The sequence below is a fragment of the Aplidium turbinatum genome, chromosome 2 (assembly GCF_918807975.1).
Source record: "Aplidium turbinatum chromosome 2, kaAplTurb1.1, whole genome shotgun sequence".
Lineage (NCBI taxonomy): Eukaryota > Metazoa > Chordata > Ascidiacea > Aplousobranchia > Polyclinidae > Aplidium > Aplidium turbinatum.
The window spans coordinates 17,294,496-17,322,215 of NC_137473.1; the positions used below are offsets into that span (position 1 = coordinate 17,294,496).

Consider the following 27,720-nt stretch of genomic DNA (forward strand, 5'->3'; position numbering starts at 1 on the left):
AACAGTCCTCGTATCTCTCGCTAGCGAATTGAAACACCGTTTTCGAGATTCGGCCGCAATTGATCAGGACTTATTGTTATTTATTTCTCCCTTTTGCTTGGACCCTGATGAGACTCCAGCCACTTGAAGCTAATTGAGCTGCAAAACACAAACTAGAAATGCAAACGTTTGCAGTGGACATGTTGAATTTGTTCAGGTCAACATATTTGTGTGAGCAGACGTTCTCGGTTATCAAATTAAACCCTAACCGCTTGAGATCAAAACTGAGCAACTTCTGCTTTTGTGATGTTTCAAGCTTGTCTACCCTCAACCCCAAACAAGGCTTGACCCGTGTGTTGAAATCAAGATGTCAGTTTCATCCTTCACATTAACATAGCTGTGTTCTATACAAAGTTCTTGGATGTTTCAATTTCTGATGAAAGGAAGATAACTTGGGATATATAGTAGATAATCTAACACATCATATGATATGTGTACAACAAAATACTTAAACCTTCATATTCCTTTGTTGTTAAAAAAATGACATTACATAACACAATATTACGGTATACATATGCATCTGTTTTCCGCAAAACCAGATTATCAGAGATTGTTGACCCTCTGGCCCTTCCGCATTCTCAAATGTGGTCTGTCTGGGAAAATGTTTAGACACCCCTGATATGTAGGTAGGCCTATTACTTCAGCTCATTGCATTTTTGGAGCAATCTTATTTAATACAATTTTAATTTTCTGTGTAGATAAAATTGGATTGTAACAATACAATGCTTGAAATACCTCCATTGTCGTCAATCTTAAACAACTTTACCACTTGGTCTGTTTTTGCAATATTTGCTGCTGTGCTTTACCAATGGTGGAGGCCAGCTCATCCTAATTTCCCTCCTGGGTACAGAGGTTTTCCATTTTTGGGTATACTTCCATTCCTCGGAAAGAATCCGGAAAGAGTGCTGAAAAAATGGAGTTCACAAATGAATCAACCAATAATATCAGTGAGACTGGGTTCTAGGGATGCTGTTTCTTTAAACACTATCGAATCTATACAGCAGGTAAGTCCATTGCCAGCAAAGCTATATTATTGAATGGTTTTCATCTTTTTTCATGATGCTTGTGTAGAGTGAAACTGTTCGAAGGGAAACCCTTTCAAAACGAATTTTCGATTTTACTTCGACGACATTGTTTTGTCTTGGTTATATTTAGATTCTAAATTACTTATTTTGTTATGTACCATTACAAAACTTTCTACGACCTGTAAGTTTTTTCTTGTCAATGTTTGAACTCTGACTTCGCAGGTCCTCGTCAATAACAGCATCAAAGCCGCAGGAAGACCAGACTTATCCTCCTTCACACAATTATCTAAACAAAACGGAATACCCTTTGTAGATTTTAGTGACACCCTTAAAAGACATAGGACCTTCGCTTTGACACACTTCAAAAAGGGGTAAATAATACGTGGTTTAATATGACATCATATGTTGTGCTACTTTTTAGATTTGAAAAATTAACTAATCAGGAAATGATAAAGTAAACGAGGTGTAGCCTACGTATTGTTCATACATGTAGTGTAAACATAAAATTTCATTCTATCTCTGACTATTATTGAATGTAGGCTACATCTACAAAATTCGTTTCAAGACACAGTGCACTCATTGGTTGAATCGACAAAAATGCAGCAGCATTATGGCATTCTAACAAACAATTAAATAAAGGTGCTGCATATCTAGGAGCGGTTTGGAGTGTAATGTAAATTTTGAATTATGTTATGATGACAATTATATTGAAGACTCGCTCTAATGATATTCTTAGCAATTTAAAACAAAAGAGTTCTTGACTGCATTCTGCTACATATTACATTTCCTATGAATGTGAATCGAATGCTGTAAAAAATATTTAAAGTGTTTTTGATTTTATATGGAATCATTTTCAAATAATAATTGGAAAAGCTGTTCACTTTTGGCAAGCAGATTCACATCTTCTTGAAGGCTTTAGAGTTATTGGTGCAAGACTGCAAGATCGATCACGAATAGAGTTTGTATGTTCAACCGCTTTTATGCATAACGTACCTGCAGCTAATAAGGCCCGGTCAGAAATAAGGCCCACCCCCAGGATCTCCGTTGTTACAAGTTTTTTAAACAAAAGTGGAAGCTCTAATTGCTGCTATGTTGAATTGAGACTGACTGGTAAAGTTTCACAGCCTAAAGTTCAGAACTTTTTGAGTTACGAAAAGTTGAAGTTAGGGGGGACTGAAATTGAGTGGTTTTATTAATTTTCACATATTTTAGACTGCACTGCAGTTAACAAACCGCTTTGACTTCCGTTTTTTTGCATTTTATGTGAAAGATATGTGCATGCTCATGCAGTAAAACCAATAAATTTGAACTTTTTTCTAATTAAAGCAAGACTGATAATGATGATCACGACTATAGGCTAATGTTAGATTGTTGGTAATAAGGCCCATGGGGTAGGAAAATTATACCGTTGTGCACTCCTGGTTCAAAACTAACACCAACATGCACCTAATACACAAAGAAAACAACAGAGAATCTTGCAAACTTTTCATACAAGAGGCAGTCAATGCTTGGAATCAAGAGCGACAGAAAAAGAAGAAGACCACTGGTTAAGAAAGTGAGGTAAAGACCTGAGTACCGGTAACCCAAAAAATTCCTGCTTCACCATTAATCCAATTTGTATTGCAATGGAAATATCACAATTTCAGTATCAAAATAGTTTCGCATCCCTACCATATCTAAAAACACCATGTCTATTTGAAAAAAAATGGAGCATGGAGATAGGAAAGAATAGTTCTCTCACTGTATTTACTTATTAGTTCTGTGCCTGTGTTGTCGATTAGAAGTTGTTTTTTTTGGTGTTGTTATTGTGAAAATACACATTTTCTATCATTTTTAGTGCAAATTCAAACCGGGCCTTACTCACAACACATGTATCTAATAAGGCCGGCTTGAGATTTTTTTTGATTTTTTAAATATTTTACAACTCCTTTTACTTAGAAACTTGTTTCACAGATATGTTGTTTAAATAGACCCAAAATATCTGTATTCCAAGTTTCGTTCAAGATTATGCAGTATTTAGAAAAATATTGAGGTTTGAAAATTAGCGGGCCTTATTAGCTGCAGATACCTTAGTTTAAAATTCTTTTAGCCCTTCGTTTGCTGTATTTTAGTAGAATGAAAAAATTTTTCGAAGTGAACTGTCCACTGCGCGTAATTTGAACCACCGTTGCTTGATCACAGTGGCGGATAAAAACATATTGGGCTTTTAGAAACAAGTTTTATTTTTTTATCGAGATTTCTTGATGTCCCACTCTACGTCCAATTGACATAAGACGAAACGTGTAGAAAGGAGCGTTCTTCATGGCAGTCAACGTATAATGCTGTAGTGTATAGCTTGCTCACTAGAAGCAAGCTGTAGAGTCGGGCGAAAAATGTACGACCCCGACTCATTAATTTATAATTGCCTACTCCAACTCCAGCTTCAGTGTTGCCAGATTATGGAGGGAAGCTAGATTCTTTTTTAAATTTTGCAAATTAAGACAATGGTTCTAGTAACAATGTAGTTACTTTTTACTGATACCACATAGCTTACGCTTTGCCTAAGGGCATCGGCTATACTGTATCATGTCTAGCAACTTTTCGTAATCACCTTGAGCGTTGTTTTTTTACACCTAAGCTATAGTATTACAAAATTTATCTCATTAATCAGATACCTCGCGGGCAAGTTTACATGTTTTACATAAGATAACCACTTAAACAGGTCAATTTCTACTAAGATCTTATTGACACCGTCAACCAAGCAGAACATGTTTAAGGGGATGTCGCCATTGTGACCCTTCTAGCACAAGCAGAGATTTTATCCTTGCTTTGAACTTTGGTGATTAACAGAAGAAAAAAGAGTTCTAGCAGCGGTGAAAATCGAACCCATGTCATCGAAGCATCGAATCGAACCCATCGTCATGAGCACTTCCCTAACCATGCAGGCCACGCTGCCAAGGCGAAACGTTCACTTAATTTAGTTTCTATCAGAACTGTTCGCTTTTTTTTCTTTTCTACCCGTAAATTCTCATTGATTAAAGGTAGCCACTTTAACAAGTCGAAATTCTGCCACTGAAATTGACTAGAATGAAACCGCCAACCAATCATAAGCTACGGTTTAAGTGACGTAAAAAATGGCGAAAAGAAGATGATAGAAAGCAAATTAAGTGATGGATTTTTTGTCAGCTGGTTGGCTTAGGGGTTAGGGTTAGGGCTAGAAATAGTCATTTCATTGACGCGTGTTCGATTCTCACCACTGCTATTGCTCTTTCTTCTGTAATTACCAAATAAAGTTCAAAACAAGCATTAACTCTCTGGATGAGTGCTAGAAGGGTCACAATTGGACGGTAGCCTCTTATAACACGTTCTGATTGGTTGGCGGTTGCATTGTAGTCAATTTCAGTGGCAGAATTTCGACTTGTTAAAGTGGTTACCTTGATTAAAACCCTGTTTTACCTGTAACTTCTGATTGGTTGGTTTATTCAAAGTTTCACAAGGCTGTTAAGCTACAAAATTTGTTATGTTAGTGTGGCTACCTTTACGTAAATCTATACCAGTTGCAAAAATGAAGAGTCTCCGTCGTTTTTTACACTGTACATTACAGATTTCTTCTAATGTAAGCTTTTATATAAATCGAGAATTGCATGTGGTTCAACGCCAAGGTATCAATTCAGTTCAGCAGGCCGTTGCTTTAACAAGAGGCGTAGGCATATTTCTCTAAAGCAGCGTAGCCTACAGTTTACATTAGAGAAATCAATGGACGTCACTTCACAATTGATGGTGTGTCTTTAAGTGTCTTGCTAAACTAAAGACATAGCCACATGCTCTTGAACGGCATCGAACCGGCGGCCTTGCACACGTTGAACTATGGTTCAACACTCTGCTATGCAGCCGATGAGCTAAAGACAACGCCAATTAGTAACACATCAATGCTTGCAGGTTAGTAAATCTTGGTGCTGCTGATACATTTATATATTTTGCAGTTTTGGAGCTGGTGCAGATGCAATTGAAAACGCAGTGAACGAAGAAGTTTCCTGTTTCATAAAGTATCTTCGTAATCTTCCTCAGCAGCCATTTTGCCCTAACGTAAGGATATATATTCAGAAAAAAGTAGTCTTAATAACTAATTCGGGATACATCAACTATCGCAACGTGATTAACAATTAGTCTACATCCTATATTATTAGACATATTTTATAATTTATTTTGAAATAACATGCTACATTACATTTTTTTGATTTTAATCATTGATTAAACTAGATAATGATATAGTTCATATTGACAACTGATGTTTTTTCAACCTAACTTTTTAAGCACTTGTCTTTTTTCCATTTTATGTTTATTTTATTAATTTCGTTTTTAAAAGCCTTATTTTTTTATATGAAAACTTTTTTTCCTGAGAAAACCTGACTAATCCCTCTACTTTGCCGTGATAACATATTTTCTTTGTTATTTTTTTGCAAAACAAATTTAATTTCAGAAATATTTTCCCCGTCTTTCCATGAATATGACCTGTCAACTCCTAATAAGCAAGCACTATGACTACGATGACCCTACAGTAGAGAAAGTTGCTCGGCTTATGGCTCAAGTGTAAGTAACCTTGACTAGAATGCTTTGAAATGTTTCATTTCGTGGTGAGTTACTAATGAAAAATCAAGCTTACAACGAAAACAGAATTTGATCAAACAAATAAAGCGTAAACTGAGCACCAATGAACAATAATTCGAAGGAATTTAATCATGGATTTAATCTGTCTGATTGGGTCATATTAACTAACGAATAGCCTAACTTTTGAAAGAAACCAGCATTCAAAATAGCAACTTGTAGTTTATTATGAGCCGAACTTCAGCTGAAATTATATTCTACATGTAAATAATTTTATGATTGTCAGTCGTTTGTGGAGTGCAAAATCGCCTGGTCATTGGCATAGCCTACGCATATAAGCCAGAAATGTGCAAATTTTAATTTAAAAAATTTAAATCCTCTTTCAGATTTCAATTTAAAAATTAAATCCAGGTGCAAATCCAGATTATAAGCACTGAGAGATGGAAGAGAGAGAGAGAGAAGTGTTTTTTTCTTTGTTTTTTCAACACGAGAAAAATCGAGTAGTTACACAATAGAACACATCCATAAAGGAGAAAGAACTGGCAAAACCGAATAACCTTGCTGCTTCCTAGTCGAGGTGCTGTCTGTCATCAAGCAACAACAATAGTATCAATTAATTAAAAAGTATAATCACTACGTGTAGCACATATAAAGATTCACGATCTGCATTGCATATGAAGTTTAATATTTATACAATTAGATCGAAATAGTCAATTTATGAGAAACATCATTCGAACAATTGTTCTTCATCTCAAGATATCCAGGAAACTCAACAGCCATAGCGACCAGCGACAAATGATACATAGCCTACACATTTTTTTCCATTTGGAAACGAAAAGGCTATTTATAGAAGTCAAGTAAAATGTTTTTATAGTGTTGTTTACAAGAGTTTATATGCAATTTTTTTATTGTGTACCATAGTTAATTTCAGTCCAACTTTTGATCCCTCAATAAGACAGCAAATATTTTGGAAAGGCTTTGTTTAGGCTACTTGAGGAAGAAAAAACACAGCTTTATCAAACTGTCTGGTGTTATGGATGTGTACGTTCTGAGTTTTGGTAAAGTGTTCTCGAAAGACGCTTGAAACATTGTTGTTGATGAGTTGATGCATGAATTTGGCAAGCTCCAGTTTGTAAATATCTTCCCGTCTTAAAACTTGTAATGACTTCTACAGATTATTGAGAAGACAAAATTTACAATTTCTTGTTATAGTGCGAATAGCATTGTTGCGTCTAACGTCAACCTCATTATATAAAGATTTAGTGCCTGTTCCCCACCTAATAAATTCCATATGGACCATATTGTATACGACTATACTGTCAGGGCCGGATTAAGGTTTTAATGGACCTGGGGCTATATAGTAATCTGAGGCCTATATTTCATTCCCCCCATTGTACTAATCACAATTAAACTGAAATAACAAAAATTATACCTGAAGTACAGTATTTACTTGTTAAACACATTCAAATGACATGTTTTCTGGATTTAGACAAAGCAAAACTGTTAATAACATCATCGGTGTCTATGTTTTTCCAAAATTTCGTTTTCAATGCAGAGTAGAGCTAAGGAATGCAGCTTTTTCTGACCCATGAATGAACGTAGTTGATTCTTTACTCTTTTAAGCCCTGAAAACGAGCGCTTGCCTAAACAATTAGAAATCATCAGACAAAGATAGATTCTTAGTACAACAGGTAAATGCATACATAAATTCATTTTCTTTGATGAATCTAAACATTTGAGTTTCTTTGCTGCATTCACTGTTAAAATGGTATTGTTTTAGCAGTGCAGAAAAATGAATCATCTCTTCAGGCAGTGATTCTTCTGGAATCTAGATCGATCATCTGGATATGTGAAGCAACGTTTTAGCACTCTCTTCAATTTTACAGTTACACATGGTGTTTAATTTCGCCAGAAACGAAAATCGTATGCTGCAATTTCGGATTTCATACACAAAATAATTTGATCAATGATTGGCAAATATGAGTCTACTTTGAATCTGCTCGATGGATCAAGTGATGTGTCTTCAGATCCACCTTCGCTATCCAAGCATAGCCTACTTTTCTTCTCTTCTTTCTTAAAATTTCTTCAATATAATGATGACAGCCACTCTACCCTTTTCTTCGAATTCTTGAAATTGGGATCTTGTTTGAACAAAGTCATGTAAACCCTGAAGCAAATTTGTTGCCTATTCAAAGTAATTTTGCTATCCTGCAGCGCTCGACTAGTTTTATGAAACTGTTCTATTATGTACGACCATAACTCAATTAAAACAACGGTTTCAAGCTTTTCCACTGACAAGATAAATCCTTTGGCTGTTTCTTTAGTCTGTGATTGTTCGTTGTTACGGACAATTTTCATATCAAACGTCATATAAAACCATTCAGGTCTACTGAATCTTGGCGTCTGACGTAATGGATTATTGCTAAAAATGAGCAGATTGCAGAATCGCTTGCAAGACCTGTAAAACATTTGCAGCTGCAGCATAACATTACATCATCGTTAAATCTTTAATTACTTGAACAAGTGTAAGCCAAACTTGAGCAGGTGTGAGCTAGACTTGAACAGGTGTTAGCAAAACTTGAAACAGGTGCTTGAATAACTTATCATTGCCTATCATTATTACGTCACATAGTTGCTTACGTGCGATTTGGAATATTGCAAATTATTGTCTCATTCTAGGGTTGCCAGATTGGACGCTTTTACGCCCAATTGGGCTACTTTTAATTTCTCCAGGCGCCAAAAATTTGCGTTGGGCGCGATTTTTTGGCTGGCGCTCAATTGGGCTACTTTTTTTAAAAATATAATATAACTTTTTATAATATAAATAATATTTATAATAATTTTTATAATATTCTATAATAAAAATATAATATCTTCTCAGGAAGTACAGGTTTAGAGATTTTTTTGGCAGATTAAATTACAGTTGTAATATTTAATATCTTTTCAGAATTATCGATTCTTTACTGTTTGCATGTTTTTTTCAGACCTTCTGATGATCCGTTAGGTGAAACAATTTGTAAAGGCTTCAGATAGTAATAACTATATTTGATTTAATTCGCTCTGCTTTGCCTTTTTGCTTGGCATTGAGCACTTTTTGTAGTATTAATAGTTTTCATTGTTTTAATATAACTTTTTAATGTTTTTATGTAAAAATTGTATCATGTTTAAGATATTTATCTAATTCGTAATTCGTAGTACTGTAGTTATTTCATTGAGGAGCAGCGTTTTTGGAGGCCTCGGTCAGGCAGGATTACCAATTTGGTATAAAGATGTTAATTTTCAAAAATATGCATGTTTGGGTTTTAGTATCTGGCAATCCTGGCAACTTAAGTGATCCAGGTTTTCATGAAAATGCAGTGGACATCAGTTCAGTTTGTTTTTATTTCTGACAATCTGAGTATCTGGCCATCACAACGAAAAACAATATGTCAAACATAGCAGGGGTCTAGAAAAAGGTAGAAGCGACAAGACACGGACGCTATAACGTGCATGATGCCAAAGCACGACAATCAGTTATGGCATGGTCACAACACCTTAATAAAGTTTTTACAAATGTAGAAAGATGAGAAAAATAAGGCTAGTGAATTTTTTTTAACAATTTAGCCTATATGAGTGAAAAAAAAGACAAAAAAGATAGTTTCTACGTTGATCGACCTTGGTGGGTTATCAAAACTGTTGATGGTCTTGAGGGGAACACTCTTGATGCGTGAGCTCATCACGAAAAGCAATTAAACCATTTTTTGTGTTACTTGGTGTGGTACCGGTACTTGTTTGTAGTTATTTTAATAAATAGTTGAGTGAATGCATGGTTGCCAATCTGTCTGAAAGATGCGAAGAACTGGAAAAACACTTATAATTTGGGACTGATGATCAAGCGCTCTGAAAGAATTTTGTATAATAGCCTTTCTCTTTGTTTGGGCTCCATTTTAGAACCCCAAAAAATTGGGCTACTTTTTGCATAAGCTTGGGCTCTTTTTTATATTAACTTCTGGCAACCCTATCTCATTCTTCAAATTGTTACTTGGAAGTTGGTCGCATATTAAACTGTTTTGCCTAGTGCTGCTAGCTGGACAAAATTTCCGTCTTTTATCTAAGTAGTTTGTATTGTAGTGACAAGTTTTTAGTGGTGTATCGCGTTGCACCCCATTTTAGACAGCTTTGAGGCTATTTTTACAGAAATACAATTCTTGAATAAACGTTTCCTGAAGAGTGTTTATTTCGGTCATTACATACAGACGAACGGATCAGGGAACTTTATGTTACAATTTTCCCACGAAGAGATTATGGTTTACCGCTGTGACCATTCGTCATTGTCATTAGACATTGCTTTCAAGACTTGAAGAATTGCTTGACAACCTTTTCTTAGCGCATGTAGCTAACCCTATAGCGTCATATCGTGCCTCCCAAATTGTATCGGACAAAGGCTTAATTGTTGGCAAATGAAGTGGTTTTAGTAGGCCTCGCGCCCCCTCGGAAATTAGCTGACGCCCCCCCTTGGGGAGGCGTGCCCCCTGGATAAGAAGCACTGGCTTACGCAGTTAGCATTCGTTCTATGATTTTCGTCCTTTATTCTTTCGAACCTGATAATAAGCACGTCAGTTGCTCTTAGTAAGTTGTTATCGGTGGGCCTATTTTTTTGGTGGGCCTGTGGCTGCAGCCCCATCAGCCCCCACCTTAATCCGGCCCTGTATACTGTGTACACTGAGCTGTAATAAAGCATACTTAGTATATTTTGCGATACATAATCACAGTGGCGGCTGGTGGTGTTTGTGAGCAGTGGGGCTGCAATAGATAGTCCGGGGGCGAAGCTCGTCGCTGAGTTGGCCGAAGGCGAACGACTTCACGGGGTGGTTTGGGGGTCCCCCCAGAAAAATGTGAAAAATTACATTAAATTTGGAACGTTCTGAGCATGTTTTTACGCCAAATTTTGAAAAAAATGCATTCAAACTTTGTTAAAAAGTTGATGTATTCCTAAGCTATAATTTGAAAAAACTAACAGTAGGCTATTGCTTTGGAGACAAACTTTACTAGTATTGAGCTTAGTCTTGACTAGCCTAGCTAAGCTAGCCATTGCATACAAGGTTCAAGTGATTTTGAGATGCCCTAGGCTGGACTAGCACTTCCTATAACCTGTTGAATACCCTAACTTTACAGCTAACACTTCTACATTCATGGCTCATCGCTACTCTGCGAAATAAAAACTAACTTTAAAAAGTGTAAAGTTATTCGGTAAGGTTGGGCTGTTTTCTATGCAGCCCCAACAGATTCAAAAATTGCTGTAAAATACCAAAAGAGGTGGAGTTTCAAGGATAATTTTAGCCAATCAGAGCGCTTGAAATGCAGAATCTCGGGCTGCAGAGCAGTTTGCCCAATATCGGTGTTGCCAATCGAAGCTTTTAATATTTTAATTTTCGATCCGCAATTCTTAAGTGAAAAAAAGTAACCGGGTCGGAAAAACACAGAGGAAAACATATTTTTCCTCTTCTCGTTCTTTCAGGTGGGGCTACAGCCCTGTAGCCCAATGACACGAGCGGCCACTGCATAATCACGTAAACGCAGGCTTGTCCATGGGACATTTTTTCTGTCCCATCCCATCCCATAGCAATTCATGCCTGTCCCATCCCATCCCATGGGATTCCCATCAAAAATTTTCCTGGGGGAGCATGCCCCCACACCCCCTTACATTGGCTATAACCCTCCCTACATTGCATGCCTACGAAAATCAACCAGAATACGCCACTGCTTATGTTTACAACCTCCAAAACCTCGAACTGTCTGTCAGACTGCAGCACCTTACACCAGGCCACATGGCTTTTGGACTTGAGGAACTTGAGTGTTGTATGATTGTGAAGTAAACTATGAAAGCAATTCAAGCATAACATATCGTATTAATTTTGAAGTTTTGCAAGAAGAATTTCTGACAATCTGTCTAAAATATTTTAAAATAAAAATGCCTAGCTACTGTCCCATGGGAAATGCAATTCGTGCTGTCCCATCCCATCCCATCCCATGGGACATTTCCCATGGGATTCCCGTGGGAATCCCATTCCCATGGACAAGCCTGCGTAAACGGAATAAAATTCCTGAATATCTTGCCAACTGGTGTGATACATGTTTTATGTTAGTTGACCATCTATAAGTACTCCTAAGTATTTAACTACTTCAGACCTTATGAGGAAAGTTTGGTTTATCACCAAATTAAATTTTGTTTCCACAGTACGATCAAGGAATTTATTTATTACTATAGGCTACCGTACCTAAAAAAATTAAGATGTTTGGACAAATAGCAAGAAGAAACTCGTTGGAAAATTTAATGTTGACTGGGATGGTACAAGGCAAACGAACAAAAAGACGACAAAAAATGAAATATTTTGACAATATCAAGCAAATTACGGAAACAAAAAGTATGCCAGAAGTGCAAAAACAAAACAAAGTAAAATGGCAAGAGTTCATATGGGAGGCCACAGCTGATCAAACATGATAATCTTTCAAAAGGACAGATAAATTTACTTTGTCGTAGGCTATATTATGTTAACATTAGCGTATTTACAGTACCATACCCAGACAGTCACTTTATCTGGCCCAGATCTGGTCAGATCCTTACCCAATTTGGTAAAGATCTGAACCAGATAAACTAGCTGTCTGGTAGTTTTGTTGACAGAAAATCATTTGAAAACAATCTATCGCAATTAAATTTAAACAAACCTTGCGGTGTACTCTGAAAAGAAACGAACTGTCATAATCAAACAAGCACAATTTGACTGCGGGTGACAGATCGTGATGTTGTAGGTGGCAAATCTGGGACAAGGATTTTAAAATTAAAGGGGTGGAGGGGTGTGCCAAACCGACCTCTGTAACGTAACACATCGTTTGCACCGCAGCCAGCTAAGCTTTATTTTTCCGGTGGTAAAAATGAAGAATTATAATTAAGAAATTTTACTTAAGTACCGTATTATTATCGTTTGTCTCTGTCTAGAGCCTATATATTTTTTTAGGTTTGGAGAAAGTGAAGATGCGCATGGAATTGTTACCATCAATCTGTTTCCTTTCGCCAAGTACATCCCTCCTTTCAAAAGTGTATGGGAAAGAACAAGAATTAGAAATGAAATACTTTTGAAAGGTAAGATGACAGAAAATTGAACATTGGCATAACAAATATTCTAGCCAATATAGCCTGAAATTAGGCCAATTTTTCTCTTTCGTATGCTACCTGTCAGCCCTGGTAGTCAACCAAAATAAAATTATTTGGATATTTTTATGGTTTAAGCCAGGGGCGAGCAACTATGCATGGCAAGTGAAAAAGAGCGCAAACTAACGTTTGCTTATTCCTAAAACTTCTGCATGCTTGATAGCAACAACTTTAATTAGTTCTTCCACGGATGCAACCAGTGATGGGCATTATCGGCGATAATTTACCGGCGATAATTAATCATCGGCGATAAATTTTTATCGCCTATCGTTATCGCTCAATTATTTTTTCAGTTATCGTTTATCGCCAAAGGCAATATTTGATTATCGCCGATAAATTTTATTTCGGATCAACACACAAGTGGAAAGACCATGAAAAGTAATATTTTTACTAGCCACCTAGTTAATGAAACTAAAATTGAATACAGATTCAATCTAAATACAGTATAACCTTTCTCATTTACTTATGTGACATAGCCTACCTCAATCAAATATTTTTATTCCCACTAATACAGTACCTATATAAAAACAGAGAGAGACTGTTCACCAGGCATTTTATAATAAAAGTAATTTGCGTTCTTCTGGTGACTATTTACTAGGTTACCTCCTGATGTTAAAGATGATAACTAGCTTTTGTATTTCCGACGTTTCGTCAGTCAGCACGACTGACTTTATCAAGGTGGCTAAAACAGGTTAACACAACCTGTTCAGCAACGATGGCACAACACAAAAACGTACTGATAAAATGAATAAAGTAAGCAGCAAGAATCAGAATTAAAACACGCAACAAGACACCTAGAGGTTAAACTGAATGCAGTGAATGCCTAAAACCAGTAGGCTGCTTTCCAACAGCGTAAATTTATCTATCTATTGGGCCACCGTCAAGAAACATTGAAAAGTCATCAGACAAGACAGAAACCAAGGGAATTGGCAATAACAATTATCATTGTTATTGCCAATTCCCTTGGTTTCTGTCTTGTCTGATGACTTTTCAATGTTTCTTGACGGTGGCCCAATAGATAGATAAATTTACGCTGTTGGAAAGCAGCCTACTGGTTTTAGGCATTCACTGCATTCAGTTTAACCTCTAGGTGTCTTGTTGCGTGTTTTAATTCTGATTCTTGCTGCTTACTTTATTCATTTTATCAGTACGTTTTTGTGTTGTGCCATCGTTGCTGAACAGGTTGGGTTAACCTGTTTTAGCCACCTTGATAAAGTCAGTCGTGCTGACTGACGAAACGTCGGAAATACAAAAGCTAGTTATCATCTTTAACATCAGGAGGTAACCTAGTAAATAGTCACCAGAAGAACGCAAATTACTTTTATTACAGTACCTATATTGTAATTCTTATCTCAACAACTTAGAGTTCTGCCATTGCTTTAATGATAGTGTTCACAAAGAAAACAAAAACAATTATCTGAAATTATCAGTAAATTACGACTAATTTGACAAGCTTGATGGATTTCACAGTATGCACATTTTTACTACCAATAACGCTTAATATTACTGATAAATTTTCAAGCATTTTGCGTTTTTTTTAATTTTTTCAATTATTGCTGACTTTGCTGTAAACAGCCCTTTAAGCAGAAAGCAAAATACAAAGTTTGGAATTTTTTATGGTATTTTCATTTGATTTCATTATTTTGCCTACTGCACGTAAGCGGCAGTGTAACTCAATTGATAAAAGCATCCAACTGGTATCTGAAGGTTTATAAGCACGGCGGTTACCTCAGTGGTTTGATTCTGGATCAAGAAGTTGAAGATTCGATACCCACTGCCGCTGTTCCGATCCTATTCATGCAGAACTTACGAAAAGTTTTGTCCCTTTACAGTATATTATGTTCGATTTTTCGTCATGTTGACGAAAACAGTTCGTGCTGCATGGGATGGGGCAGCGCTAATCAAGAAAAAAAAAATTATCGTCATCGGACATTATCGGCGATAATTTTATCGTTTATCGTTATCGCTTAACTTTTTTTTGATTTATCGTTTATCGTTATCGCTTTAGGCATTTTTCGTTTATCGATTATTGGTATCGCTTAACTGAAACATGAGTTATCGCGCCCAAGACTGGATACAACCTGGCGCGGATCTAGAAGTTTTTTTCGGGGGGGGGGGGGCAGAAAATTTGAAAATCAACTAAAGAGATAGAAAAAGATAAAACAGATATGAACAATGACACTACGACATATAGGCCTACGATATGCTATAAAATAGACATTAAATCAGCCATTTTCATCAATTATGAATGTTTAAAAAATAAATTTTGCTTGAATAAAAATTGCTAAGCATGCAAATTGCAAAGTAAACTTGAAATCTGGTTTAAAACCCTGTATGCAGTGTCCATGACCAACTGGATATTTGTATGTTTGCAGGCATATGCTGTAATTGATTGATATTATAATGAAGACTAACAACTATAAAACAACCATTCAAGGTTTCAGGTTGTTTCAACTGACGTCATTTGGCTCAGCGTTAGTTTCAGCTGAGTCAGATCCAACAAATGTTGCTATAAAAATATACTTGAAGTTGCATGAAAGAAAATAACGGTGTCCCATCGATGGATAATTTTAACCATAATAATAACAAAAAATTATTCCGCCTGGGATAAGTTAAGTCCGTCGTGGGACTGATATCAGCTGTTTAGAAGCATATCAAACCATTTTATGCGGAAACATACTATTTCAACAATTCCTCACACAAAACTTAGGGGGGGGGGCATAAATCCGCGCCTGAATACAACAAATTTTTCTTTTCATGCTTGGCAGAAAGTTTCATCAATGGTAGGCTACACTTCCTAACAGGCTAAATGCTCAGGGACAAACTTCCCGATGATCAATCTTCAGGCACTCGATAGGCTAGTTTTAATTACAATTCTACGGGCATAATACGTTGAACCAGAACATTTTCTCAGAATGCTTTGGATTGAACTCCTCTCTGTGTCTCTGATGTTGCACCATGAGAAGTTTAGGTTCCCTCAGTTTTATTACGCTCCAGTAGTAGGCTTACATTTGGATGTGAATCATCTAAGGCAGGGGTCACCAACCTTTTTTGCATGCGGGCCACTTTGGCACTAAGGAGAGCTGTGGCGGGCCCCACTAATAAAATTTTAGGTAAGTTAACTCTTATGCTAGAAAAGAACGCATTTTGTACTCAGTATCCAGCGTAACATGTTGTTAACCTATCGGACGGACGTCCCGTATTAGAGTGTGCACTGTGCAGTGACTATTCCACATCGCAATTGAACTCGTCTCTTGTTGAAAATATATAATCTTCACTCAACATATGTGGAACTTGAGTCGAAAGTCAGGAAGAAGACAGGTTGGGTATTCGTTAATACATAGCTGCTACCAAGAAAAAAGAACAACATGTGAAAGGATAAATTTATTTTGTTGCGACTGTTCGACTGTGAAATTGCGCACTTCCCAGCCGACAAATCCGCCACTTTTTCTTTGATTGAACGTCAACAGACGTTGAATCAATGTAGCAGAAAATAACACTTTTCTTAAAAACTTGGCCTCAATTTCTCCATCTTTATTGAAGCATTCGATTTAACAAATGTCATGCACAGGTCGGGTTTTCCCTTGCATGTTGCTTGTAGCCTACAAGTTACAAATAAATCTTCAAACATTCAAACTTCGATACTGTAGACTAATGGACAAATTATTTTTCTAGAGAGTTATACTATTGGTCACAGTGGTAAACCATAATATCTTTGTGGGAAAGTTGTAACATAAAATTCCCGGATCCTTTCATCTGTATGCAATGACACGGAAAAAATACTCTTCTGAAAACGTCTTTCAAAAATTGTATTTCAGCAAAAAATAGCCAACAGGCTGTCGAAAATGAGGTGCAACACGATACACCACTAAAACTTGTGACCACAATACAAATTACTTGGATAAAAGACAGAAATTTCGTCTAGTTGGTAAGCACAAGCGAAACAGATCAACCTTTCCAACGACGATTCTAAAATGACAAAACTGACTTGAGATATTTCAAATGCACATAACCAGCTTCTGTGACGTAACAGTGATAAACATTGTTATGCAATTCCCAACAGGTGTTGAAACGGTTTGTGCAATGTTTTGATAGCCTACTGGTGTTACGAAGTATATTGCAATCTCGGCTCATTTTTTAGCAATTTCCATGACGTAAGTTATGTGACGTTTGATTTGTAAAGAGATTGTCTGTAACAACTTTTAAAGAGTAAAATACACTTTTTCAGCTATTTAATGACTACATATATCATCACTTAGCACTGGCAGCTGAAGTGAGGTAAGTTGAGCCACCGGCTCAACTTACCTGTACATCTCTAGCTCAACTCACCTCAAAGCCGCCATTAAAAGTTAAACTGAAATTTCTTCAGGCATACATGAGCTAGCAACCTCACTTTACTAGTTTCTAAATAAGCTAACATTAGTGATTTCTGTTATACAGTACATATCAATACTGGTGAATGCCACAGACATTTTGTACAACCCAAAAATACTTTTTATCAAAAAGTTCAAAAAGCTTCCCAAAATCACTAAAAACTGTTTTTCTTTCTTTCTACAAGACTAAGGGCGGAATTCACAAACCAGACTTAAGTCTGGTTTCTGACGGCTTGAGTCTGTCTGGACAAAAGTCGGCGTTAAGCGTCGATTTTGCGATTCAGAAAGCAGACTTACGCTTTAACAAGGCTTATACTCGGCTTAAAAGACAAAAGATATAGGCCACCTGCGGAGGTGGTTTAAGCCTCTGTTGAAGGAAAAAGTGTTTGGTTAATACTGAAGGTATTGAAAGTAAGAGGTTTGTCACAGCATTGTTTTTAAAATAGACCGTCTGGTGCAAAGGCACAAGACTTTTTTGAGGTGTGCCTGTTATCTTAACCAGGTTGCAGGCAGAGTTTCTGTCTGACAGTTGGCTTTATTGTTGAATGACAATACTTCTTTCAGACGCTGACAATAGTAGCTTACTAGTGTTATTGCTGGTGGTGTAAATTTTGAAATGTCTATTTTGTGTTGTTGAATAACCAGACGCTGACATGCAGTTTAGTAATATTGCATGTAACATCACTTTTGCAAACATACAATTGTGATTGGTCATACTTTTTCCTTTGTCTGCAATGCCAGGAAAAAAACAAGTCTATTAACTATCTTACATTTGTCAGTTTTCAGACTAAAGGGAGTCTATGCGCCCTTTTAGTCATAAACTGGCGACAGTATTTCTAGAATTGTACTATTTTTAACTTTCAAGGCATCAAAAATAACCTGAGTTATCTGATACTTTCAAATTGATGAATTATTGCAAACAAAAGCCATGTGCATATTGGCATAACGTTGTTTCAGTGCTTAATGAGTATTACTTGTGTGTGAATAAACTTTTTGTGCTAGATCTGTTGCGTCATGGATTACTTGGCATCTACGTTAACGAACGACTTACTGATGCGACTATAACGTTTCTATTTCAACGTCACAAAAAAGGACTTTTTTCTAGTTGTAGGTTTAAATAGCACAGCATTGCATTATTTGTTGATTCAGCATGAATATAGCTCAGCTATACGCAAACATTTCTTTGCGTCAGTTTTATACGTTAATAGATAGAATTACTTGGCAGTTTCAAAATATCGCACCTATTAAATGAGCTATTGAAAAGAACTTTGTTCGTACTGCAATTTCAGACGCCATATATAATTATTGCTAAGATATAAACTGTTGCTAAGATATAAACTAAGCTAAGATATAAACTGTTGCTTTAAATTCAGTGGGCAACGTGATTAGCGAGTTTACTGCGTATACACATTGTTTATACAAACTCCCGTAACCCTTTGAAATAGATTGCATTATCATTTCTTATTTCAATAAAAATGCCAAGAGGATTTAATTACAACGATTCTGAACGCCAACTGCTTATTGACCCCATCAAAGACTTTCCAGTGGTGGAAAATAAATAAAAAACTAATAAAAAGCCTTTCCAAAAGTTATCAAGCGTGGAATGATTTAACTAAACTTTTTAACGCGAACAGCTCCCCTGAAAGGACCACAGATCAGCTGAAAAAGCTAGGGTTAGTTAATCCTTCTGAAACATGGCGTTATTGACACAGGTTTTGGTTTGATACTTAGGTCACAGTATATTTTTGCATAATATTGCATATAAATGAGTATTCCTTGCTTGTGAATGAACTTTTTGTGCCAGATCTGTTGCGTCATGGATTACTTGGCATCTACGTTAGTTAATGAACGACTTGCTGATGCAACTATAACGTATTTCAACATCACAAAAAAGGACTTTTTTCTAGTTGGAAGTTTAAAGTACAACATTGCCTTGTTTGTTGATTCAGCATGAATGTAGCTCAGTGAAACAGCCTTAAGTTTTACGCTTCATTACCTCAACCGAAGAGTTGCTATAGCAATTTCTCTTTCGCGCGAAAAAAAAGAGGCTTAGCACGGTCTTATGTAAGTCGTGCGTAAGTCGAGATTCTGCATCGCAAATAAGCTTCTCGTATAAGACTGGCCTATATAAGTCCGACTTAAGCGTAAGCCTGACTTATTTTGAGACACAAATCTGAATTCCGCCCTAAGACCTATAATCTTTACACAACAGCTCCATATAAGATACACGGTCAGTTAAGCAGCAGTAGCAAGTTGATGCAATTTTTATTTTTCGAGTTACGGGGGGAGGGTGGCTGAACTTACCCACTGGCTCAACTTACCTCACCTTCCCCTACTTTAAAAAGCGGTATAATTTTGACTCTGTTATAACAAACTGAAGGGAATAAAAGACTGGTCTCAACTTACAATATTTGAACATTTGTCATCTAGTATTGCTGAACTTTTATCTTGTTTTAAACTATATTCAAGTTATTATAGGCTATCTAATATAATTATTGTATTACATATGAAGTGTTATGGTTCCAAAACAAACATTTTGACCATCCCAGTGTTTTGTTGAGCCATAGTTACGTTTCAATAGTGCATTTGGCCACTATAACTTAAAATGCAATTTGAATGCAGTCGGCCAGTTAGAACTGGCCTGTTTAATGTTACAAATCAGGCCGTATTCTTGAGTCGGCCGTGTGTCAACTAGGCCAGTGATTCTCAATTTTTTTTGGCCCATATTTAAAAAAAATATCCAATGGACCACTTTGCTATGTTGACGCCTCATGAACGCCACTAGTCAAAACTGTATGTATTGCACATTGGTCAGACAACTCAAGGGCGTGTTCAATCTTAGTCCTTAAAGTATTGTTTTTCTTAATTTAAAAGCTGTGCAAAATACAATACTTAATCTAGCGTCTGAAAAAATATAACATGCTACATAAATTTCTTGCACCTGTATGCAGTCTTTATATAATTTACTGTAGTAAATGATACAATTTTCAATTTTGAACAACGTTTTATCAAGGATTTATAGAACTCTCTGTGGACCAACAGAAATTCCAGGTGGACCACCAGTGGTCCACCTAGACCACGTTGAGAATCACTGAACTAGGCTACATAGGTAGGCACGTCTCACACGGTTTGTCAGCATGACTAGACTACTTTGGGCATCCAAATTAAATTCTGCAAATTTAGACATTTCTTACTGCAGTTCAGTTAAGTTCAATTTATTTTTTGTTTTTGTTGGCGAAAAAAAAAGACACAGAAACACAATAAACACAAATAATTCGCACAACAAGGATGGCAGCGAAAAACCAAAATGTCACCAAAGTCAGCTGCCACCCAAACATTTAAACAAAAGACCCAAAATTAAGAACATTAACATATAGGCCTACAGTATATAATATATAGCACAATACCAGCACTTTAATTTGTAAACATTAACAATGGAATAACACAGAGCAACATAAAAAAAACTGTGTAGAGAAATAAGCGGATGATACGTTTCAGGAGTGATCATTGCACAAATTCTTTAATAAACATTTATATTTAAAAACACTGTAAGACTTTTCTTTTATTTCTTTTGGTACTTGATTCCATAGTTTCACTCCATTAAAACATAGCATCTTCTTACCAGAGTTTGACGTTGTAGAAGGCAAATATAAATCATTCTTTTGGTTCTGACGGGTTTTATGATGGTGAATTTCGTTTACCAAAAATAAAGCAGCCAGCAAAGGCCCAGGGCAGCATTTTGTGCACATATTTGTACATAAATTTTGCAGTCTCTAATTTAATAATATCGTCAATTCTGAGCACATTAAATTGATGATAAAGAACAGTTGTATTTGTTGACCTCGGCAAAAATGAGCAGGATCGAATGAACTTGTTTTGTAACACTTGTAGTGGAGCAAGCAGTCTAGAGTTTGCTTTTCCTCAATTTATAATCGAGTATTGGATCTTGGATTGAAACAAAGCATAGGCCTAATATAAAGTTTGTAATATTGTTAAAGGGGCAATGTATCTCAGCTTAAATGCTATGCCGCAGACGTTTGCAAGCTGCTTTCTAAGATTAATAATATGACTATCCCATGTCATTCAATCGCTCATCCAAAGTTACACCTAGATAGTTTATACATTTCTTCCTTTCGATGGATCGGCCACTGATGGACAGACTAAAATTTTCTGCTGCACTTATTTTGTTGCAGAGGATCATATAAGTAGTTTTACTATAATTTAATGAAAGTTTATTGGATTTCATCTACACATCAATTTTTTCTATTTCTCTATTGACATTTTTTTGGAGAGATGACAGGCATTTATCTGACATATGAAAGTTTGAGTCATCAGCAAAAAGTGTAGTTGAAAAAGAAGATGCATTTGGAAGATCATTCACATAAAGAAGAAAAAGCAAGGGACTAAGGATTGACCCCTGTGGGACACCACATTTAACAGCATTGAAACTAGAAATCTTACCGTTAATTTTTGTACTTTGCATTCTATTTGTTAGATAAGATGGTAAAACGTTTAAAAACTTGCCACGAAAGCCATAATGGTGATGTTTTTCTAAAAGTATGCCATGATCAACTGTATCGAAAGCTTTACTTAAATCAACAAAAACCGAGGATGTGTATTTGTGATCATTCAAGTTAGAAAGTAAATCATCATAAATTTTTGTCAATGCTAAGCTTGTTGAATCATTTTCACGAAAACCATGTTGAGCTGGGGTGAAAATATTACATTTGTCAATAAAATTCATCATCCGTTTATATAAAAAATTTTCGAAAATTTTGACAAAAGTTGGCAATAAAGAAATTGGTCGCAAATCTGTAAAGTGTAAAGGTGAACTAACTTTTGGTATAGGTATTATCAGACTCTTTTTGAATACATCAGGAAAGATTTCTTGCAAAACACATTTATTCAGCACTTTTGTTAAAAAAGGGCATATAATTACATTAGCCATTTTGATAAATTTAGAAGGTATTTCAAAAATGCCTGAAGCTTTATTTGCTTTGAGGCTCCTTATAGCATCAGATACTTCTATTTCATTTATATCAGGAAAGCCAAAAGAAGAGCATTTTCTGTTTAACATAAATAATTCAAAATTTGCATTTGAATTTGGAATTTTAGCTGCCATTGAAGTTCCAATATTTGTGAAGTAATTAGCCTATTTAATAAATTAATGAATTCAATAGAATCTGTTTTATAGCTTTTATCATTTATAGTCATAAGTTAGTTGAAGGAAGCTTTTTATTATTCGAATTTCTTTTCCCCTCTATCATCTCATGAATGATCTTCCATGTTTTCTTGCAGTCACTTTTTGTTTCTTCAAACTTTTTTTATAATGTTGATTTTTCAGTGATTGTTTCAAATGATTCAGCTTATTGCAATATGCTTTGTATTTCCTCTTTGCTGATTCATGTTTATTTTTTATCCAATATCTAAATAGTCTGTTTTTTGTTTTAATAGATTTATGAATGCCTTTTGTTATCCATGGTTTGTTAGAAAGCTTAATTTCAGTTCTCGACATGTTTCTAAGTGGTGCATGTTTATCTAGTGTTACTTGAAATCGCATAATAAAAGAGTGCATCAAGTTGTCTGCATCATCACAATTAGTATTTACTTCATTCAAATTAGACTCTAAATCGCATAAGAAGCTGTCAAGACAAAAGTTTTTTAAGCTTCGAATTTTTTTGGTTGGTGAATTACACACTACATTTTTATTTTTAACACATAAGAAAATAGGTAAATGATCAGAGATGTCATGTAAGCAAATGCCATAGGCATTTTGGTTACAAGTTATGTTTGTGTAGATGTGATCTAGTAGGCTTGGATTAGATTCTCCACAAAATCTAGTTGCACTTGTTATCAATGACTGGCAGCCTGCAGCTTCAAGGGCTTCTTTATAATTTAATACTGCAGGAGACTTTGCAGCCTTTAACAAGTCAATATTTATATATCCACAAATTATGTATTTACATCGAGAGTTTTCTAATTTGTTTAAAGAATCAATTATTTTGTCTTTAAATGCAGAAAAAGCGTAACAGGCTAGGCTACACCGTTAAGGGCCTGAATTGATTAAAAGTCACAACAGGATTTTCTTAAAATCATAACATAACATCAAAAGCTTTTTAATTTTCACAAATAGGTAGGGCTAGTCAAAACGACTACTTTGGGCATTCTAGCATCACACGAAACATCAAGACAGTTTCCTCTTTGTAGATTTTGCGGATCCTATAATAAAGGAACACAAAGCAAATTTGGATCCTGACAACTTGAAAGATTATATTGATTTGTTCCTGCACGAACAAGAGGTTGGCAAAGACAAAGATATATTTACTGTAAGTTTTATTTCCTCAACCCTGTAGCGTTCACCTTTCAGTTTGAAAAGGATTCGCGCCTTCTGAGCTGAGAAGTCATATATCGGGAATGCTTAGCAAACATTGTCTGACCGTAAGAAACCCATTCGCCAAAACCCAATCTTTCACTAGAGATGACACAAAAAGACTAGAATCGAAACATTATTTAAGGTATTGTAGTGTTATTGATTAATCTATGCATCGCATTGATTAATATCTATACCATTTTCTCGATGGTTGTGTCGTAATGTTTTGTCCTCTGCACTTCACTGGTTTGACACCATGTTTCTTGATTCACAGGATGAGCAATTGAGACATCAAATAGTCCATCTACTGGCAGGCGGGACTGAAACTACTTCTGTAGTGACATCCTGGGCTATTCTATGCTGGATCCACTTTCCAGAATATCAAGAATTAGTGCAAAAGGAAATCGACACTGTTCTAGGTAGTTTAGAGCGAATTATGCTTTGATTGGAAGTGAAGTTACATAAAAATTGCTTTTATTTTGAATCAAAACCAAGAAAAAGATTTTAAAAATTGTAAATTGGGCCTACTTTTTACGAACACCCTTACTAGGCAGTAGGCAGCCTACTGGAACTGCTTACCTACAAGACCTTCAATATTAATTAGTAATACAAGTTAAATTTGTTTATAATCTTGTCAGTTGCCTATCCGCAGTGGTAACAGATGCGATTATTGGTTTCTATCTACAGTTGGTTAAGTCCAGACGTAAACCATGTTGCGAAGTTGGTGTTTGCTCATAAAGCCGGTTGCCCCACTCTGGTATGATAATATTAATGTGTGTTTTTGTATACATAACTCTGTAGCCTATCCATCGTGGATATGCGTTGCTCTTCAGCGCTTTACAAAAGAGGTCAAGGTCTTGGCTGCGTAATCTTATCAGTAATAAGCTATGCTCTTACTTTTTCTTTTCTAGAATGTAACTCGGTTGGAAGGTGATACACTCGTCGATAGAAAGTATAGTAACCTACATTCAGAGTCTGCTAAAGTCAAGACATTTTTAAGGCTTTATTACACCGTTAAATGTATGTTATCGACCATTGGATTTGGGTACTCACCGGACTCTTGTCAAAGCGTTTAAAGAGTATAAAAACTGGTCGCATAGTTATTGCATTAAAATCTCTTCATCATCTGCATTGTGATTTCTTGATGTGGCGTTTGTTAATTTTGTTGGATTTTAACCTTATATTGGCTGCCGTTGTAGAGATCTTTAGACTTATCACTAAGCCATAATCAAACTAAGGCAAATAACATAAACACTTTTTTAACTTTGTACTCTAGGAAAAGAAAAAAATTCAACCATGTCAATGCGAGATCGCATGCCGATGACATGTGCTTTTCTTCATGAGGTGTTTCGTTTTCGAACTCCAATGAACACCATGTTTCGTCAATCGATCAAACCAATAACAGCGATGGGCTACTCCATTCCTGTCAGAACAATGGTGAGTGTTTGCACCATGGCGACTTGTATTGTTGTGGTTTGCACTATTTACTGAGCAAATGAAAACTCTCGGAATAACAATTCTTTTACCATGAAATGAAAATATTTTTGAATTTTATTTTACATATTGTCATATATTCATATTTTCATTACGATATCTTATTTATATCTTTATTACATGGTAGGCCATGTAGCCTAAATTGTACTTGAGTTACTGTGGAAGAAACACCGAGCAACATCACGATGTACAGTAGAAGTAGGCTATTGTGATAAATATCACAAAATGTTTATGTTGTACAAATTCTTCTTCAGATTTTAATCAATTTATGGGGAGTTCACAACGATCCTCGAGTTTGGGATAATCCGGAGAAATTTAATCCTAAACGGCACATCAACAAAAGCGGAGAATTTGTTCCTTCAAACAGTGTCATCCCTTTTTGTGTTGGTTACCGACGTTGTTTGGGGGAAAACTTTGCTCGGACCGAACTGTTTATCATGTTTACAAAATTGCTACAAAATTTTTCCATAAAACCTTGCACCGAAACCCTTCCTGAGATCAACAAAGCTCACAATAACATTGTCCACGCTCCACTTAGTTACGATGTGAATTTAGTTCCTCGTTAAAGATGATGCTACTTCTACGTGTTGAAATTTGTTACATAGCTGTAGGCTATATATAAAATCGTTTTGTGGGCTTACGTATAAAATATCACTTGAAAATGTGATGAAAGATTGTATAAGGTATAGTTGTAATATAGTAGCCTATATTGTACAGTTGACCACAGCAAAAAGGACATAGTGGAATACGAATGTGTAGCCTATTTATCTCACGTGACTTCATCATTTCAGATTGCCTTTTGTGATTGGTACAAACGGCTATATCTACCAATCTTTGATATTCAAAACACAAGATTCTGGACTAACCTCAGCCTAAAATAATGGTCTGGGTTGGTCTACGTCTCCATGTAAATAATCGTCCAAAAGTTGCCTGGTTACAACTCAGGAGGCCTAATCTTGTAACGTTGGAAAACGACCATTTAACAGAGGACATTGCGTCTGAAGTATTTTGCAATCGAATGCATACCATAACGCAGCGTATATTTGCAAGTAGAGGTTTAAAGTGAAGCCGGGACTAAAGTTCCGAAAGTGGAGTTAATGCCATCTAGGCCTACAGGCAACTCCGATTTTAGTTTTTTGCTTGCGTCTTTTTTTGACACTGATAAGATTTTGCGTAGCCTATTTTATTCAGTAAAATAGTTGCAATGGAACCAGATTTCTAGAGGTAGATGACAGGGATTTTTAGAAGTAGCCTACATGATGCAATACTACCTTCTCAGAGTGATGATGGCTATTCCTCGTTTTCGAGGATGTTGGTCTTTGCTAAAAAAAAAAAAACGCTAACGATGAGTCTCAGAGTAAAGTGCGTAAATAATTTGTTGTCAGATTTTATTTTAACCTAAATGCTATTCTTCAATTGTTCAAAATTAAATTTATGCTTGTTAGATAAATCAATTTCAAACTTTGCAGACAAGATTTCAAAAATAATTAAAACTTTAATTGATCAACTCATCATTGCAATAATGTGGAATATTTTAAAGGCCTACTACATGAAATTTTCAAACGGGAATTAGGCATTAAAATGCGTAAACTGAACATTCAAGAGTACATTTTTATAAAAATTACCAAAAAAATAAAAAGGTTTTCAATGGCGCTGGCAAGGCCCAAAGTCCAATGTTTCATTTATTTTTTATTTTTTTCAAAATGTCCTAAAAGTGGAAACACTGCTCGAGAATACGTCACAAGAGACGAGAGCTCCAGCAAGCAATACCAAAAGTTCGGACGCGTTGCGTTGCAAGAAGTTTTCCAGGATAGTTTTACATGTTTTTAAGTTTCTAGGATATTTCATTGAGTAATAGTAGCAATGTTACGAGAAAGGTGAGGTACGGTAGTATAAATGTAGTAACATTGCTTAAAATGAAATGTCCATAAAATCAATATTGCATCATAGTTTGACTATTGTAGAAACAATATTGCATCATTGCAAATACTATGCCTGACTTTTGTGTTGTGTTTGGCTGTGACACGACAGCATTGTATAAAGTTGGTATGTTTGGGTTTCCCAAAGACAGTACGCAAAAAAGGAAATGGAATAAACTTGTCAACACCACAAGTCATTGGAGTGGACCAAAACCACACCACAGAATTTGTAGTCTGCATTTTCAAGAAGCAGACTTCAAAATTTTTCTTCAATTCAAAATGAGATATGCCAAAAGACTTGATTTGAAACCTGTTGCCAGGGCCGGATTAAGGCGGGGGCTGATGGGGCTGCAGCCCCAGGCCCACCAAAAAAAAAGCTCACCGATAACAATGACGAACAATCACAGACTAAAGAAACAGCCAAGGGGTTTATTATTGTCAATGGAAAAGCTTGAAACCGTTATTTTAATTGAGTTATGGTCGTGCACAATGGAGTGCACGATAATCGATAAACGAAAAATGCCTAAAGCGATAACGATAAACGATAAATCAAAAAAAAGTTAAGCGATAACGATAAACGATAAATTATCGCCGATAATGTCCGATAACGATAACTTTTTTTTTCTTGATTAGCGCTGCCCCACCCCATGCAGCACGAACTGTTTTCATTAACATGACGAAAAATCGAACATACTGTAATGTACTGTAAAGGGACAAAACTTTTTGT

At 35.9% G+C, this 27,720-nt stretch overlaps 1 protein-coding gene across 1 annotated transcript; it reads left to right on the forward strand.

Moving 5' to 3' along the window:
- The first annotated feature begins 761 nt into the window (after window positions 1-761).
- On the forward strand, window positions 762-25,705 carry LOC145788382 (cytochrome P450 2J4-like). The gene is made up of 9 exons (XM_082600152.1): window positions 762-1,043; window positions 1,287-1,435; window positions 5,027-5,129; window positions 5,524-5,633; window positions 12,644-12,768; window positions 23,418-23,536; window positions 23,855-23,999; window positions 24,857-25,017; window positions 25,329-25,705. Exons 1-9 carry the CDS (start codon window positions 762-764, stop codon window positions 25,638-25,640), a joined length of 1,506 nt encoding a protein of 501 aa, XP_082456278.1. The 3' UTR covers window positions 25,641-25,705.
- The last annotated feature ends 2,015 nt before the right edge of the window (window positions 25,706-27,720 follow it).